Source organism: Daphnia pulicaria, chromosome 8, assembly GCF_021234035.1.
Source record: "Daphnia pulicaria isolate SC F1-1A chromosome 8, SC_F0-13Bv2, whole genome shotgun sequence".
Taxonomy (NCBI): domain Eukaryota; kingdom Metazoa; phylum Arthropoda; class Branchiopoda; order Diplostraca; family Daphniidae; genus Daphnia; species Daphnia pulicaria.
Genome location: NC_060920.1, coordinates 8,943,804 through 8,957,846, shown reverse-complemented (window position 1 = coordinate 8,957,846; position 14,043 = coordinate 8,943,804). Strand labels below are relative to the sequence as shown.

Sequence of the window (14,043 nt, the reverse complement as noted above, 5' to 3'; positions counted from 1 at the left end):
TTTGGGCTGCACCTCCGAGGAAAATGCGATAGACGCAAGGCTCCCGTTGCTCGCCAATCACGTTGCGCGCCCAGCAGATGAGGCTGCCGTAATCGCGATCGGATTGCGGCGAGTAGGAAATGACGCTCGTCCCGTCCGCCTCTGCACCTTCCTGTCGTTCGTGAAATTCGTTTAATATTATTTGGTGTTTTCACGTCTTATTATTCTCATCTATTGATGCAGAGCAAATGACACGAAAATATCTCGAAAGCACATATCAAGTCATGAGCGAGAATTCATTACTTGTCCAGTTATACTTACTTCAATAAGGCTGGTCGTTTGAAACATTTGATTGTCCTGTAACTCGACGACGTCTGACAGGGAGGTATTAAACGCCCACCGGTGCGAATGGGCCTGTCCATTTTAATTAATTTTCATTTACTTTCATCATTTTAATGCAAATGCATATTGATACAAGGAGCTTTCATATTATACCGGTGGAATGGCGTCTGTTTGGCACTGGACGACGACCATTTCATGTTTGGCCACTCCGTACAAGATTTTCTGACCTGGACGACAGACCGGCTGGACTGGACACGCACAAAGATAAATGGACAAGGACACGTCATGTTCCATGATTTAAAAAAATAAAATAAAATAATTAAAAAAAAGCAATTTTCAATTTGCCACTTACACATGACGCGAAGTTGGACGGTGTTGCTGACTCCACTGCCTTCGGTGTTCACCGCTGTGCAGGAATAACGACCGGAATGAGAGCGAGAGACTCCCCGGATAACCAAACTTTGTTCCACAATGATAACCCCAGCAGCTGCGTTTTCCCGTATGGTCTGTCCCTGATGAAAGAATGTTAAGATTAAAAAGTTAGTCTACGTTTGAAGTCCTCTTAGTGTAGGGAATAATAATTTTAAAAGTAGTTTTTTATACGAATTAAAATTCTAGGTGATTATTATAGCCCATTCAACCTCATGAGTCCATACAAAACGTTGAGCTAGTGGATTGGAGCTGACGCGGCATTCAAAGTAGACGTCATTGCCTTCAACAATCAAGTCCGGTTTCAGATTGCGACCCAGTTCCAATTCTGCTGTCGGAGGAACTGTATTACACGAAAAAAGGAAATGCAGCTATAAGTTCCACTTGAGCATTTTAAATCTTAAAATAAAAGATTAATTGAATTCCCTACCCAGCAGGTAGGGAGTAGGTAATGAAATATTCGGGATAGTGCGTATCACGCCTCTCCATATAAAAAAAAAAAGCTCGCTGACAAAATTTTGAGATCAATTTATCCAATTAAAGTGCGATGTGTGTGCAAGACAAGGCGTCGGTGGCAAAAGGCGTCGGCCGTAAAGGCGTAATATCATGTATATGCATGGAATACTTGAAGAGAGCCGTGCTGGAGCGCGTGGCTGGAGAGCCAATCACACGCGCATTACCCACGTAAAGGCTGAGATGGATAATGTAGCAACATCAATACCACCTACATCAGGGAACGGATCTTGCGAGAATGTCGTCCTTTGTCGCCTTTATTACAAATGTCATTAAAGGAGAAAGAAAGATCGGAGATATCAGCAGGAGACTCATATCAGACGGGTAGTAGTAATTGAACCCCCACGCGCCCCCTCGTTACGTTCTCACGCAGACTTTCTTATTAGGCGAATTTAAAATCAGCGAACCTAACATTTCAGATTGTGATCGACTGGTGCTTTTTCCACACTCATGTATAACATGTGAACCAGTAATTTAATTTCCAAATATCGACAAAAGATGAAGTGGAACAAAAAGAAGATTTGTTTTTCCTTGCTACATTGAACAAACATACATGCACATTGCCCATTAGGACGTGCCAGTGTTAGCGAACGCTCCATGCACTCAGCAGGTGAGAAATGAAAGTGGGACGTGAAAGAAGAAATTATCTAGTGAAAAGGAAAAGGAAAAAAAATATATGTTCATTGTTTGTTTGTTTTTTTTTAAAGCTAAACGCATCAATTGCAGAATTTAGCTTTCTGGTAGACGACGAACAGCACATTCATTTTTCCTATCCAGTTCAGCGACGGCGACATCTTAATTGAATTCATGAAAAACAGTCGGAACTGTATAAAGGCCCCATTTTTCTATTTATGCTGTGTTTTCTCAGTCTTGCCATTTTCTTTTATTTGTTGTTACACAACAGTTGACGAAGTAGATTGTGAACTAGCGCTGAAAACTTCAGAATTAGCAAGTTTGGCAAGAACGCAAAGGAAAGGAGGCAACAAAAGCAAAAGCTTTTTATCTATCGATTTTTCAAGGACATGGCAGAGTTGGTTGTTCGCTATATTACCTATTCATCTTGAAATTAAAAGTTTTCACATCTAAGGAGATTGCTGACGGTAATGCAGTTAAACCTTAGGGGCGTTTCGACGAAGCAACATTAAAATCAATGTCGATCTCCTAAATTGGCAATTCGATTACAGTTGATACAGCCAGGCTGCCAGCGTCAAGTTGAGTTTAAAATGGATTGCGTGAGGCTAAAGTGAAATGAAATAATTGTCTTACAGTGTACGATGAGCCTTCGCCTGGTCTCGACGGACGAAATGGTCCCATTATTGCCGATGCTGGCGTTTCCGACAGGCAAAACTGGATTGACGGCCAAGCAGATCAGTTCAGCATCATGGTCCTTGGGCGTAGGCATCAGATTCAAGATGCTTGTCGTGTTGCTACCGTCCATCGTTACCTTCGTGTCAATTAGATGTCCGCAAAAAAAAAAAAGATACGCGAATTAAAGAAATTTGATGTCTTTCATTTAATTGATTTTGAAAGAAAATGCTTTCGTCGAGCAGAGTTATCTGAAAAGGCCGCTCGGATAACTCTGTAATCAGGGAGCATTTCGTGTTTTTGTCCATAATACAGTTGTGCATTGTTGCGTATGGATGAGACAAGTCTTATTTACTGGGGATGTCTAGGGGAATGTCTGTAAATTACCCGCTCCTTGGATGGCTGCTGGGTGGAGTGAAGATACCAGCGAACGTTGACGGAGGGACGAGATCCGCCAGTGATACATTCGAACGTGTAGGATTTGCCGACCGATAGTGACTTTTCCGCGCCGTTGATCAACACCCACAACGGCCGAACTGGAAGTGTGAATTAAACGTTAAATTTGTAGTCATTAACTCTACCACAATATTGTCTTTATTATTAAAATAAAATAAAAGAAAAATTATCAAATAAAATTATATATTTTTTTTTAAAGAAGGCTCGGTTCGAATTTTAAAGGAGAGTTTGATTTTTTATCATTTTTACTTTCTATCGATATCGTAAGCATGCTGATTAGAAGAAAATTAGACGCAGAAACTTGGACAAGTGTCGTCTGCTTTCGTCAGAAAGTCAGAGACAAAATTCAATATTGTTATAGAATTATTTGTTTTTTTAAATAACCGTCATACTCCATGCTGTTTATCGGGTAATTATAACTAAGAATACAACTAGAATGATTGTGGGAACTATGGAAGAGTTAAAACTGTCCTAAATTTGTGTAATGTTAAATCCTGACTGCTAGCATTTATCATGTGATTGCCCTGTCGATGCATGACAGTTTGTTGTACTATGTAACCATTCTCTTTTTTTGCAGATTTGAGCCCAGAGCCAGCCAACATAACCACAAACAATGTGCAATTTTTCTTGTGCAGGTGTTGGTAACCTGTCACCAGCAACAATCTCAGGATCATCGTTTATGGGGTAGGCCTAATGATTTCCTTTACTTTAACTGACCTGTTACCTACTAGATATTTAAATGATGCATGACTTGCATCAATGCAGAACATGTAAACCTGAAATTATCCCATTTATCCACAATTAGGTTTTACCCAACTCATTTTCAACTTTTCCTGACTTGCTGTTTCTGTCAATATTTTTTCGTAATCAATTTTCTATTTCCATTTAGATAAAAAGCATCCCATTGCATTGGAATGCAATCACGTGCATTGTCCATTGAGCTATGGATCTCTCTGTTTCCCCTTTCTTCAAATGCCCTTGTGTATGCCCATGTGAATGTGGGTGTATTCACGAGGACACCCTTTTTACCCTATCCCGTCTGGTGTCATTTAACTCTTCAGCGGATGGATGGAGCAACTGTAGAGATGCCTGGCTGTATTTCCCAGGCACAAAGGTAGGACAAAATCGATCTCTATTCTTCCTTTTTAGCAATTTTTGGAGGCGTTGGTTATAAATTGTTACGTAGTCACAGACTATGTTTATTCCTGAGCTAGGGAGTTGACTGCAACTGTTTTCTCTCTTCATTTTTGTTTTTTCACAGTGGGGGTTCACTAAAAATCTCATTTGTCGAACGACTGCAGATCAGGCTTGTTTTGTTTTGAACCTCACAACTTTTTCTGTGGGTAAACCATCACATTTGAAAATATTTGAACTTTAATCACTTTAATCATAGTCCAACAAGACAATTTTTTGACCTAAGAGGGACCTGCCACCGCAATAGCACCTCCTTGTTGCATTCTTAACAGCATTTCGAAGCTGAATCATTTAATGGCAAATAAAAAGTTTTCTGATTATTAGTTATCTATCAACGAATCAATTAATGAAACCGGACGGCACCGTTCGTCACAGTAAAAAGCTTAGGTGGGTAGGAATAAGGTGGGACTAAAACAAAGGATCCGAAGCTATGAGTTATGGGCTTCCTCTTCCTAGTTCAATAATTCAATGTCTTTGTCAGCGATTTTTTGGAATATTTTTAATACCTATACAGTATCTACATAGAAATTAATTTTATACAATCTGGACCTGGGTAATGTGGGGGGAATTTTCCTTTGTTATTAAATTCGTTGAAATTCAGAAATATTAAGGGATAGAAACTTGACAAAATAGGAACTTCTACGAGGTAAAATTCTGAAAACTAAGCCTTACGAAACAAAACTAAAAGTTGTGTAACGCTCGACTCTCATATTTGCCTAATTCGCTAGAACGGGGAGGAAATAAAAGTGAATTCCGCAGAGATTTTGAAAGACGTTAGTATTATTCTTGCAAATAATACTGCATGATGCTGAATCGCAGTCGACATAACGGCCCTATTTTCTTTCTGTCCGCGTTTGCTGCTGTGTCTCGAATCATCAAAGTCAAAACATCCTAAAAAAAGTCCGCCAAAGACGAAAGTTGAGGGTTTCTGGTCCTTTTACGTCCGACCGATCGCAGCTATAAACCCAACCCAAAAGTCAACAGTCTATTCTCGGCCTGAGATGAAAGCAAAAGAAGTCTACACTATACTCCTTTGTGGTCCGTCTTGGGATAGTAACGAGAACACGAAGGATTTCTGCCGGCAACGGAACGACTCTCCATATAATTTGTTCAAGTTTGACCATTTCTTCCACCATTTTTAGCTTTAGCATTCCAGATTTTTACTCCCGCGTTTATGCGATTGGCTCCAATGACCATCCTCGGTTCGTTCATGTTCAACTTTTGAGTGCGTTTCTCTCTTATCATATTATGGTCAGCAGCAGCAGCTAGTGACTTTTTCTAAATCCACCCAAAATCTTAAAATTTCCCCGATTCTCTTCACATTTTGTAGCTCTTAAGCCTTTACGCTTCGAGTGGCAGCGGCCTCAACAAGAATTAACAATTGTGGATGGCAACGGCACAGAAATAACATCAAGAGTGGTTAGACCAACGCACTGATTCTATCGGAGTCAATATGACTTATCTCCTACTCTCTTTCTCGTTGCCCTTTGCGGGAGTCATATTGTCTATACATCCGAGTTTGTTTGATGATATCACAGACCCTCAAATGGACACTCCAATCTCCAGCTGCTCTTTCTCTCCATTCTGGGCTTCTAGTTGTAATCTGCTGAGACGAAAGTTTGCCTGTTAAAAGAATAAAGATAACATGGCTGCGCGCAGAAGACTAGATTCTGGCTGAAAGCTTTGAACAATACAGCAGCACTCTTTCTTTAATCGCGGCCAATCTGATTTCACTTTCAGCGAGAGATGGATTTGCACTTTTTCGCTCTCTGTCAAAAAATGAAAGACGTAAAGCTATCAGACTCTTAACACATCGCTCTCTCTCTCTATTGATATTTCTCGTTGCTTTCAACGTCTTCACTATAATGTCGTTTTCCATTTTTATAGTTCAAAAGTAATTGTTCGTCATCTTAAAAAATAGGAAATATGGACGGAACAAAATGTCTTGTGCGGATATTATAGAGGTTTCTGTCTTTTGTATATACGCGCAGTGAACAGCGTTCAACTATTGACGCAATAATGCAGCGAAAATTACCCCGAAAGAGAATACCCCGTGCCAAATATTTTGGTGTATTTATTCCAATACACTACACATATTTAGGTTAAGCATTTAGAAATTCTCTACTCTGTTGAAACGTATTGAAGCATCTGCTAATATGTTCTTTTCTCGTTTTTGGATAAGAAACGTCGATCTCCGTGCAATAGGGAAACGTAAAGCCATATCATGCAGTCCCGCGGGGCTCCTCATTTCCCTTCCACTCGTGTACACCGTATTGATGTCTTGATGGTGTGTTTAATCCCAGAATAAAGAAGCCATAACAAGTGAAAACCCTCACATCCTTTTCGTTTCTCCATTGCCCATCGGCACCAAGTGCATTTGACTTTGAACCTCCATAAACACCTAAAGCGCCCATACAGTCAAATTGCGCACGCTGGCACACGGCCGATTCCCCTTTAACTCTTATACCAATGAAATATCAAAATGGGCAATTTCAGCCTAAAAGGCGATCAGCTCGTAAAGATTTAAAGATTATTGAAGGCCTGGCTTTTAACGAATAAATACATGATGGCAAATTTTACGGTCGATTTATCACTGCGGAAGTCGATACTTTATGCAAAGCATTTTAGGTTTCGCACTGTTGCATCACACAGGCCGTCGTAGTCAATTTGTCATTGCTAGACTAGTTCAATTAAAAAAGGAAATGATCTGTTTTCACTTACGGTTGAGATCGAGTTGAACGCTGGACACAATCGTGTGCTGTGCATGTCTGGAATGATGAGACGATGAAGAATGCTGGTGTTTCGGGTTTTGCTTTTTGTACCCGTAAGATTGAACGGCAAAGGGCGGCGTATTGTTGTGGACACCGAAATAGTTGGACGCCTGGCATCGTAGAATGGCGTGCAAATGATGTCGTTCCAGTTGCGGGAACACTAGGATATTCTGGACGACATTCTCCGACGTGGCCATGTAAGTGTGGTCCACTAATTTGTCGTTCAGCCACCAGCTCACCTCTGGACGTGGTCGACCTGTTTTCAACGAAACAGTAACAAGTTCAGCAATAAGTGGTCGCCAATTACCGAAAACATCCAATTAAGGAGCCAACTGGATTACCTCCAGTCACGATGCAGTTGAGCGAGAGTTGGTCTCCTTCGTCGTAAGGACCAATGACGGACGAGACTTGTCGGTTGTCTTCGATGATGCGGATTTTTTGCGGAGGCACTGAGTCATAACGAAACAATAGGAAACAATCTAGTTGACGTTTCGATTTTTTTCATTATACACAATTGGGTCGTCAAGAGACGGAAACACATTCAAATGTGAAATTTTCTACTCTTGTCAGCTCCGATGGAATTCCATCGATTTCTCTTTTTGTCAGTAAATATTATTCCCCCCCCCCCCCCCATGTTTTGGCTTGTTTATACATAATGGAGATTCTGATGGCAGGGTTCGTCGAATCGCACACAGAGAACAAAAAATTTAGTAGAGGAATAAGAAATCAATGAAGAATGGAGCAATATGTGCTACTTACCGACAACCGTGAGCTGTACGAGAACGTTGCGCGTTGGTGAGCGACCAAAGTCAACTCTGCATCGATAGTCGCCCTCGTCCGGATCGCCCACATTGCTCAATAATAAAAGAGCGGGATGACTGTCGAATTGGAAATGAATTCGGCCGGCCGATGATTCTTGGCCGTGCTGCTGTTGTTGCTGCAACAAAAACATGTGGTTGTCGCGTTGAGTTTCTTGCTGCCGGTAGCTCTCTCGCGAACGCCGAGCGTCGTACCTATATGCATCAATGTTTTACTTCCTCAATTACATAAGATAGGCCTAATTTAATTTTTGCGTACCACATTTAATATTAAAACTTTAATTTCATTATTTGCCATAGTCTTAAAAAAGGTGGTTTATTCATTTATGCGATAGAATTTCGACGAATTTCGACTTACTTGTAAATAGGAAAGTCTGAGTTGTTTTTGTACCACAGGACGAGGTAAAGGGAGTCGAGAGTTGGCGGTGTAATGTCGCATGGCAATTCGGCTGTCCTCCCGCTCAATACCGACACCTTCTCCAATTTAACTGCTATAAATAAAAATATGGCACATTGAATATTGGCAATGTCGTAATTAATATCTTTAAATTTGGTTTCATTGCCGGAAGACCGCAATTTAATAATGAACACGGCCACTTAATAAAAGTAAGTCTCGCTTGTAAGAAATGTCATTATGAACAGAATCCGGTACAAATTCCTACTCCAAAGTTTGATTACTGAAAACGTATTGATTTCAACCCATGTCAATGGAATCCGAACAACTGTCCGCATTATATAAACCACTAAATAGTTAAGGTCTGATTTAGGTAGTTTAGTTTAAATCAAATGTAATTTTTTTTCATTTGTTTTTAAAGTTCAACCTAATCAGTTTACGGTTAATCGGCAATGAATGGAAAGAGACGCCTTAAGTTTCTTCTAATCAATAATTTGTTTCGTTAAGGTATAGAAGTAGGGCCTATACAGAAACAAACTTGTCAACTAAAGTTTCTCCATCCACTCCGTTTGCACATTTCAGTTCTAACAGACATGCGATCCTGCAGAATTTCCGTTGAAGTAGTGAGTTTTAATGAAGGAACGTAAAATCTTGTTTTGTTTGTTTTTTTTTTCAAAAAAGAAGTGTCCCGAACGAAAGTAAAATCCTGCTAGGAAGAGCATAAAGTGAATTTGATAAGACGCACCAAGAGTGAAAGAAACCAATTCTTTGTTTGTTATGAATAAAGTGAAACGTACCAGTTCACTCTTGCATATCTTTTTTTTTTTTTTTTTTTCGTTTTCATTCTTCCTCATAGAGAAGAATTTAAAACAAAACATGGAGTTCTTGAAATTGACATAATTTGCTATCTCTCAACAGCAATCCGCGGAAATCTTTCGTTTAAGTAATTTTTTCCCTACAGGACATTTTCCTACAACACAGTGCCTTTATGGTCCACCCAGGATGCAGCACAATACTTATACTGTTACTTGGTACGTGCCTTTCGCTGGCTTTTCTATCCTGCCAACTTGAACACAGACATCTTCTCATTTCCCAGATCTATCTCACCTTTTTCTTTACTTGCTCTCTCCTGTTATTCTAAAATTAAAAATAGGGAAAATCTCACGCGCTCTACGTGCCCTATTGATCGTGATGCCGTGTTTAAAAGGCGTTCATTGTCGTCGGCTACTAGTAGCCGTCGTCGTCACTTTCTTTTTAGATTAATATGTCCTTCATCACCTATTCAATCAATTAAACAGGTTTCAGAAAATGGATGTAGGCTGCTGAACTCGCCGGGCATTCAGCAAAGGTTGTTCTATAGGCATCTCAGAAAACAGAATCAAGGCAAAATTACAAGAATGAAACGAACTTCTCACAAACATTTAACGATGAGCTCAAACGATCATAAAATTTCCAATTAGCTAATAATTCATTTGACAGAAAATTAAAACGTGATGTGACAGTTATCCCGAGGGCGAAAGTAATTTGCTGATGAATAATTTATAAATAATAATGAAAACAGATGCCCCGGAACTAAAAATGTAGCCATATTTTATTTAGATAAAAGTAAAAGACATTTTAAATAATAAATTTAAAAGATAAAGACATCTTTAACATAACTTTCAATCTAATAAAAAATTATGGCGCAATTTAGGATTTGTAAGCGGCTTTATGTTGCACATCAAATGTTGCAAATTGTACGGTACGGTGACAACATAGTACGGTGTTAGACCTGCTGCTGCTTTAACCTTGCTAAGAAGTTTAACAAAATAGTAAAAACATTGTCGATTCATAGGAGCACAAAGTTATCTCTCCTTTTCCATTCCTTCCATTGCCTTCCATAAACCACTTTTTCTATTCTGACAGGACGGTTGTGTAAGTGTAGTTCTCTTCATACTGAATAGAAAAGTAACGAAATTTTGAGCAAGCGATTTTAAAATGTGCCGATGGTAACTAATTAAAGAAGCTAACATCGCCATTCACTAGCTATTAGAAGCGTCTCGTTAGCCAAGTTTCGCCAATAAGTGAAGAATAAAGACGGGGAAACCAGCAGCACTGAATCGATTTCAGCCCTAATAAGTTTGTAGGTCAGAAACAAAATCTCAGCTGAATCTTGGGCCAAAAAAAAAAAATCAAGTACCTCATTCAGCTGAGAATAAAAGATTCCGGATCCGAACGATTCGTATGATAAGCGCATCGCATCGTTGTAACAATAGACAGAGAACGGGGGTTTATCAAAGAACTTACAATCGTCATCCTCGGTGGCGACAACAGCGACCAAGACGGCCATGACAAAATGGGCAAGAATCATTGGTATTTGTCCATGTCGATCCATCATCGATGTCAGTCAATTGTTGATGAAAACGGGAGTCTATGCGGTAAAGTTGCAGCAGCAGTTGTAGAAGTTCCTTGTCTTGCGGTGACAGACCAATAAGAGGATGAAGATGATTGATTATAGACTGGGACGAATCTGACCCCAGATCTGAAATCCGCCGGCTGAATGGATATAGGCAAGAGGATATCAGCCTAATGCAAATATAAAGAAAGGGAAGAAAAGACAATGATTAATGAAGTCGCTGCTGCACTCATTCTCAATTCGATAACTATTTTCGTATTCATTTATAAAGACTAAAAATAGTTCAGGTTCGCTGTCGTCGGTGGATTAGATTCTTCCCAAAACTCTTGCAATTCGTCACAACATACCGTACTGTACCGTTCCATACCGTTCATCGCCAAGGTATTTGGCTATTTGCTAACGCTGAATGGTAATTGCAAATAATGGCAGATCTAAAGCGCATCCGTGTTCCACCAAATTACGTCAAAAGTTATTGCCGTTTGAACTGGGTTCCACACAGAGTCAAACGGAGCATGCGAGAAATGAAAACGGAATTTCTGCTGCCAACTTTGGCCTCTTATTATAGAATGCCACTGCATCAATAATCAGCCCAGAATCATCACGATCACGAATTGCGATGTCAACTAGCCGTTTGGACTTGGACACGATTCTATATCATGTCATGACTTTGCTCGCCATGTCATTGGAATTTTCTCCCAGCACTGCTGTCTGTTTTATTGTTGTTTGTCAGTTCCATTTTAGTTTGTGCCTGTTGTAGATGCAGTCCAGCTCTTTTCTCAGGACGTTATTGCCATGAAAAGTTGGACAGAATAAGTTCACGCTATTTTCCGCTTTCCAATGACTTGGATCAAATATCTTCGTCGGGAATAATCATATTAGTTACCAGCTGTTTTGTCCCATAATTTGATGCAGATTGATACTTTTGCCCGTCATCATTTTCGCTAATCGAACGATGTCGCGCTGTCTGTCGTCGTCCCCTCCTTCTCCTAAAATAACAAATGTTGTTTGAATGTTTAATGGACGCAGAAGACATGTCCGAATTTGCAACGCTTAACTTGTCATCCTCTTCTTCGTTTACTACGGTTTATTATTCTCTGCGTTTCAGTAACTGTCGCTCGTTTTCTTCCAAGTGCGGACACTCATTTAGCGCGTTGCTTAACTCGATGGGATGTGTCGCCCCTTCCATTTCTTCTCGCCCGTAAAGAGTGTGGCAGATAGTCGGAAATAAAGTAAGAGAGTGGAAACGCTCACGCTCGTGGCTCCCGCTACACCCGCCCATGAACTTGAAACTGTTAGCCAACACGGGAGACACAAGGCGAAGACGAGGGAGGCAAACCCGGTGACGATAATGACGGCCACCCTTTTGTGTGGGTTGCCATGCAGATGTCCGGCACCGTGGACTACCCAAGTTCCTCGACAGATATTATGCGCATATAGTGGACTCTATGGTTAGCGCCAATAGAGGAGAATGAGCCTCTGCTGCTGGTTCCAACAGGACCAACAATTTTGTTCCAATTTATTCAAACGACCCAGCCCGGGAAAAGAAAAAAAGGAGCCGGAGGAACGGAATAGTCGACGAGAAAGAAAAAGAAGGGGGATCGTAAATAAAGGACTTTAATGTATTGAAATGGATGACAGGGCGCCTGACGATTTACAGTAACCCATTTCAAGCATTTCAAGAGAAAGAAACAGAGGCATTCAGCACAGATGGTTATATAACACATCGTCCCGTTTGTATTCAACGGGCGATATGGAGACACCGCTGTGCTGGACTGAATGCCTAAATCGACCACGGCCCCACGTTTTATTCTTGATCTCATTTCTGGATCCAATTTGTTCATAGAAAATGCTGGAATCCCTCATTAAAGAAGAAATCGTACCGTGATGCCTAAACAGCCGCAATCTTATAGACACTTTTTAAACTAATCAGCAGAGGAGAGGAATAACTTGTATTGATCATTGCGTGCTGCTACTTGCTGCGCCTCTTTCGCTCCGTCGTTATAATCCAAGTCCTTCAACTTCAGCTCAATTTCTTATTAGTAACAGTCAAGTTTGCCATAGTGTCGTGTATAGTACGGAAGGTGTCATGCTAAACCATCGGACATGCGTTTCATATTAGGACTGTGGAGCTAAAACATATTAAAGCGGAGGAACGTGACTTGGTGGCGCTCTCGGCGTTCCAAACACGATGGCAATAATGGGACGACAACAGCCAACCAGTCAACGGACATGTACATAATAACGTCGCCTATACACCAACTTTTTGTTTCTGTTTTTTTCTTTCCCTTTACACGAAGGAGCAAATGTCCACGTCTCACTCGAAATTGGAAGAGTCGAAGAAATCGATTTCTTGAAAAGATTCGCCAGTTGTTGTCCTCCTATTGCCGTTGTAGGGGCCACACGGGCCAGTCTGCAGTCTGTTGGGTAAAGACCGTAAGTCACGCGGAATCGAACTTGCTGAAAGTGGGTGGCACCGACCGACCCCCCAGCAGGCCAGCAGGTTCACGAGAAAATTGCTGCCGTCGTCTGGGTCCACTGGTGGGCCCAACTCGGAGCAGAAATAAGAAGAAAAGAGAAAGGCCCGGACGCCATTGCTTATTGAACGCGAGCTAAATGGATCAGCAGCAGCAGATCGGCGTCAAAGGAGTCAAAATAAATTCAGAATGTGGACTGGGCTATATACAATAAGTCGCAGCAACGTACTCGAAATTGCTATACAACACTCGCTTATTCGCCAAGCAACTCGCAGAGTCACAGCATGCAGCAGTTAATGACATTATAGACCAGAGTCACTAAAGCCCCAGCGCGTGTAGGCGATGAAGTCAGCAGATCGTATCTGACGGTTTCTGATGGCAAAAGCGAATGAAGAAAAACACTTATTGGTAAAGGAATGACTAAAAATCGCAATATGTTCTATATGTGTTTGAACATTTATTTTTCATCCCGATTCAGCCTTCCGTTGCACATCCCAGTTAAACTGTGACGTTAAACTCTCATTCGCAAGTTTGAAAACGAGGATGGGATTTTGTAACCTTCTACATCTAGCCTACAGCCTACACCTATGCAGCGCCTACACATTTGTTGTGTGTCGTCAGCATGCTATAGCAAAGGTTAAGTGCGGAACGACTTTTAAGTGTTTCGGTCCCATAAATTTTTGATGTCCATCTAAATCACCAATTAGCATACGGCGAACGTTACATTTCAATTCCTACCTCTCTGCCAGTGGAGACTGTTTCGTTTTCTGATCGTCAAAAGTTACTTAACAGTTTCCATCAAAATCACTTCCGCTGCATACGGCCGCCGACACGAAGTCGTTCTGCTCTTCAAATCAGGTCGAAGTGTGTAAGTGTCTTTATAATGTCGCCCAGATGTTTGTGTGCTAAACGTGAATAATGCACTGCGCGTAAAGTGAAAGGATAAATAATTTCGCTGTGTCGTACGACGTGA

At 40.9% G+C, this 14,043-nt stretch overlaps 2 protein-coding genes and 1 long non-coding RNA gene across 3 annotated transcripts in view; 1 reads left to right on the top strand and 2 right to left on the bottom strand.

The window, feature by feature from the left end:
* LOC124311749 overlaps positions 1 to 4,207 on the top strand; it is a 22,754-nt gene extending 18,547 nt beyond the window's left edge. The window contains exon 4 of the long non-coding RNA XR_006910200.1: positions 3,914 to 4,207. This is a non-coding gene — a long non-coding RNA (uncharacterized LOC124311749). The remainder of the gene's footprint in view (positions 1 to 3,913) is intronic.
* Positions 1 to 14,043, bottom strand: part of LOC124310854 (tyrosine-protein phosphatase 99A-like) — a 691,797-nt gene that overhangs the window by 302,223 nt on the left and 375,531 nt on the right. The gene's annotated exons all lie outside the window — the stretch shown is intronic.
* The window catches only part of LOC124310934 (hemicentin-1-like), a 16,366-nt gene extending 2,323 nt beyond the window's left edge, over positions 1 to 14,043 (bottom strand). Inside the window, exons 1-13 of the mRNA XM_046775109.1 lie at positions 13,809 to 14,043; positions 10,488 to 10,766; positions 8,166 to 8,298; positions 7,749 to 8,002; positions 7,331 to 7,438; positions 6,940 to 7,245; positions 2,956 to 3,104; positions 2,530 to 2,707; positions 963 to 1,093; positions 674 to 833; positions 475 to 569; positions 301 to 393; positions 13 to 151 (exon numbers count right to left, since the gene is read on the bottom strand). Of these exons, the coding sequence (XP_046631065.1) occupies positions 13 to 151; positions 301 to 393; positions 475 to 569; positions 674 to 833; positions 963 to 1,093; positions 2,530 to 2,707; positions 2,956 to 3,104; positions 6,940 to 7,245; positions 7,331 to 7,438; positions 7,749 to 8,002; positions 8,166 to 8,298; positions 10,488 to 10,578 (1,837 nt within the window). The 5' untranslated portion in view covers positions 10,579 to 10,766; positions 13,809 to 14,043. The remainder of the gene's footprint in view (positions 1 to 12; positions 152 to 300; positions 394 to 474; positions 570 to 673; positions 834 to 962; positions 1,094 to 2,529; positions 2,708 to 2,955; positions 3,105 to 6,939; positions 7,246 to 7,330; positions 7,439 to 7,748; positions 8,003 to 8,165; positions 8,299 to 10,487; positions 10,767 to 13,808) is intronic.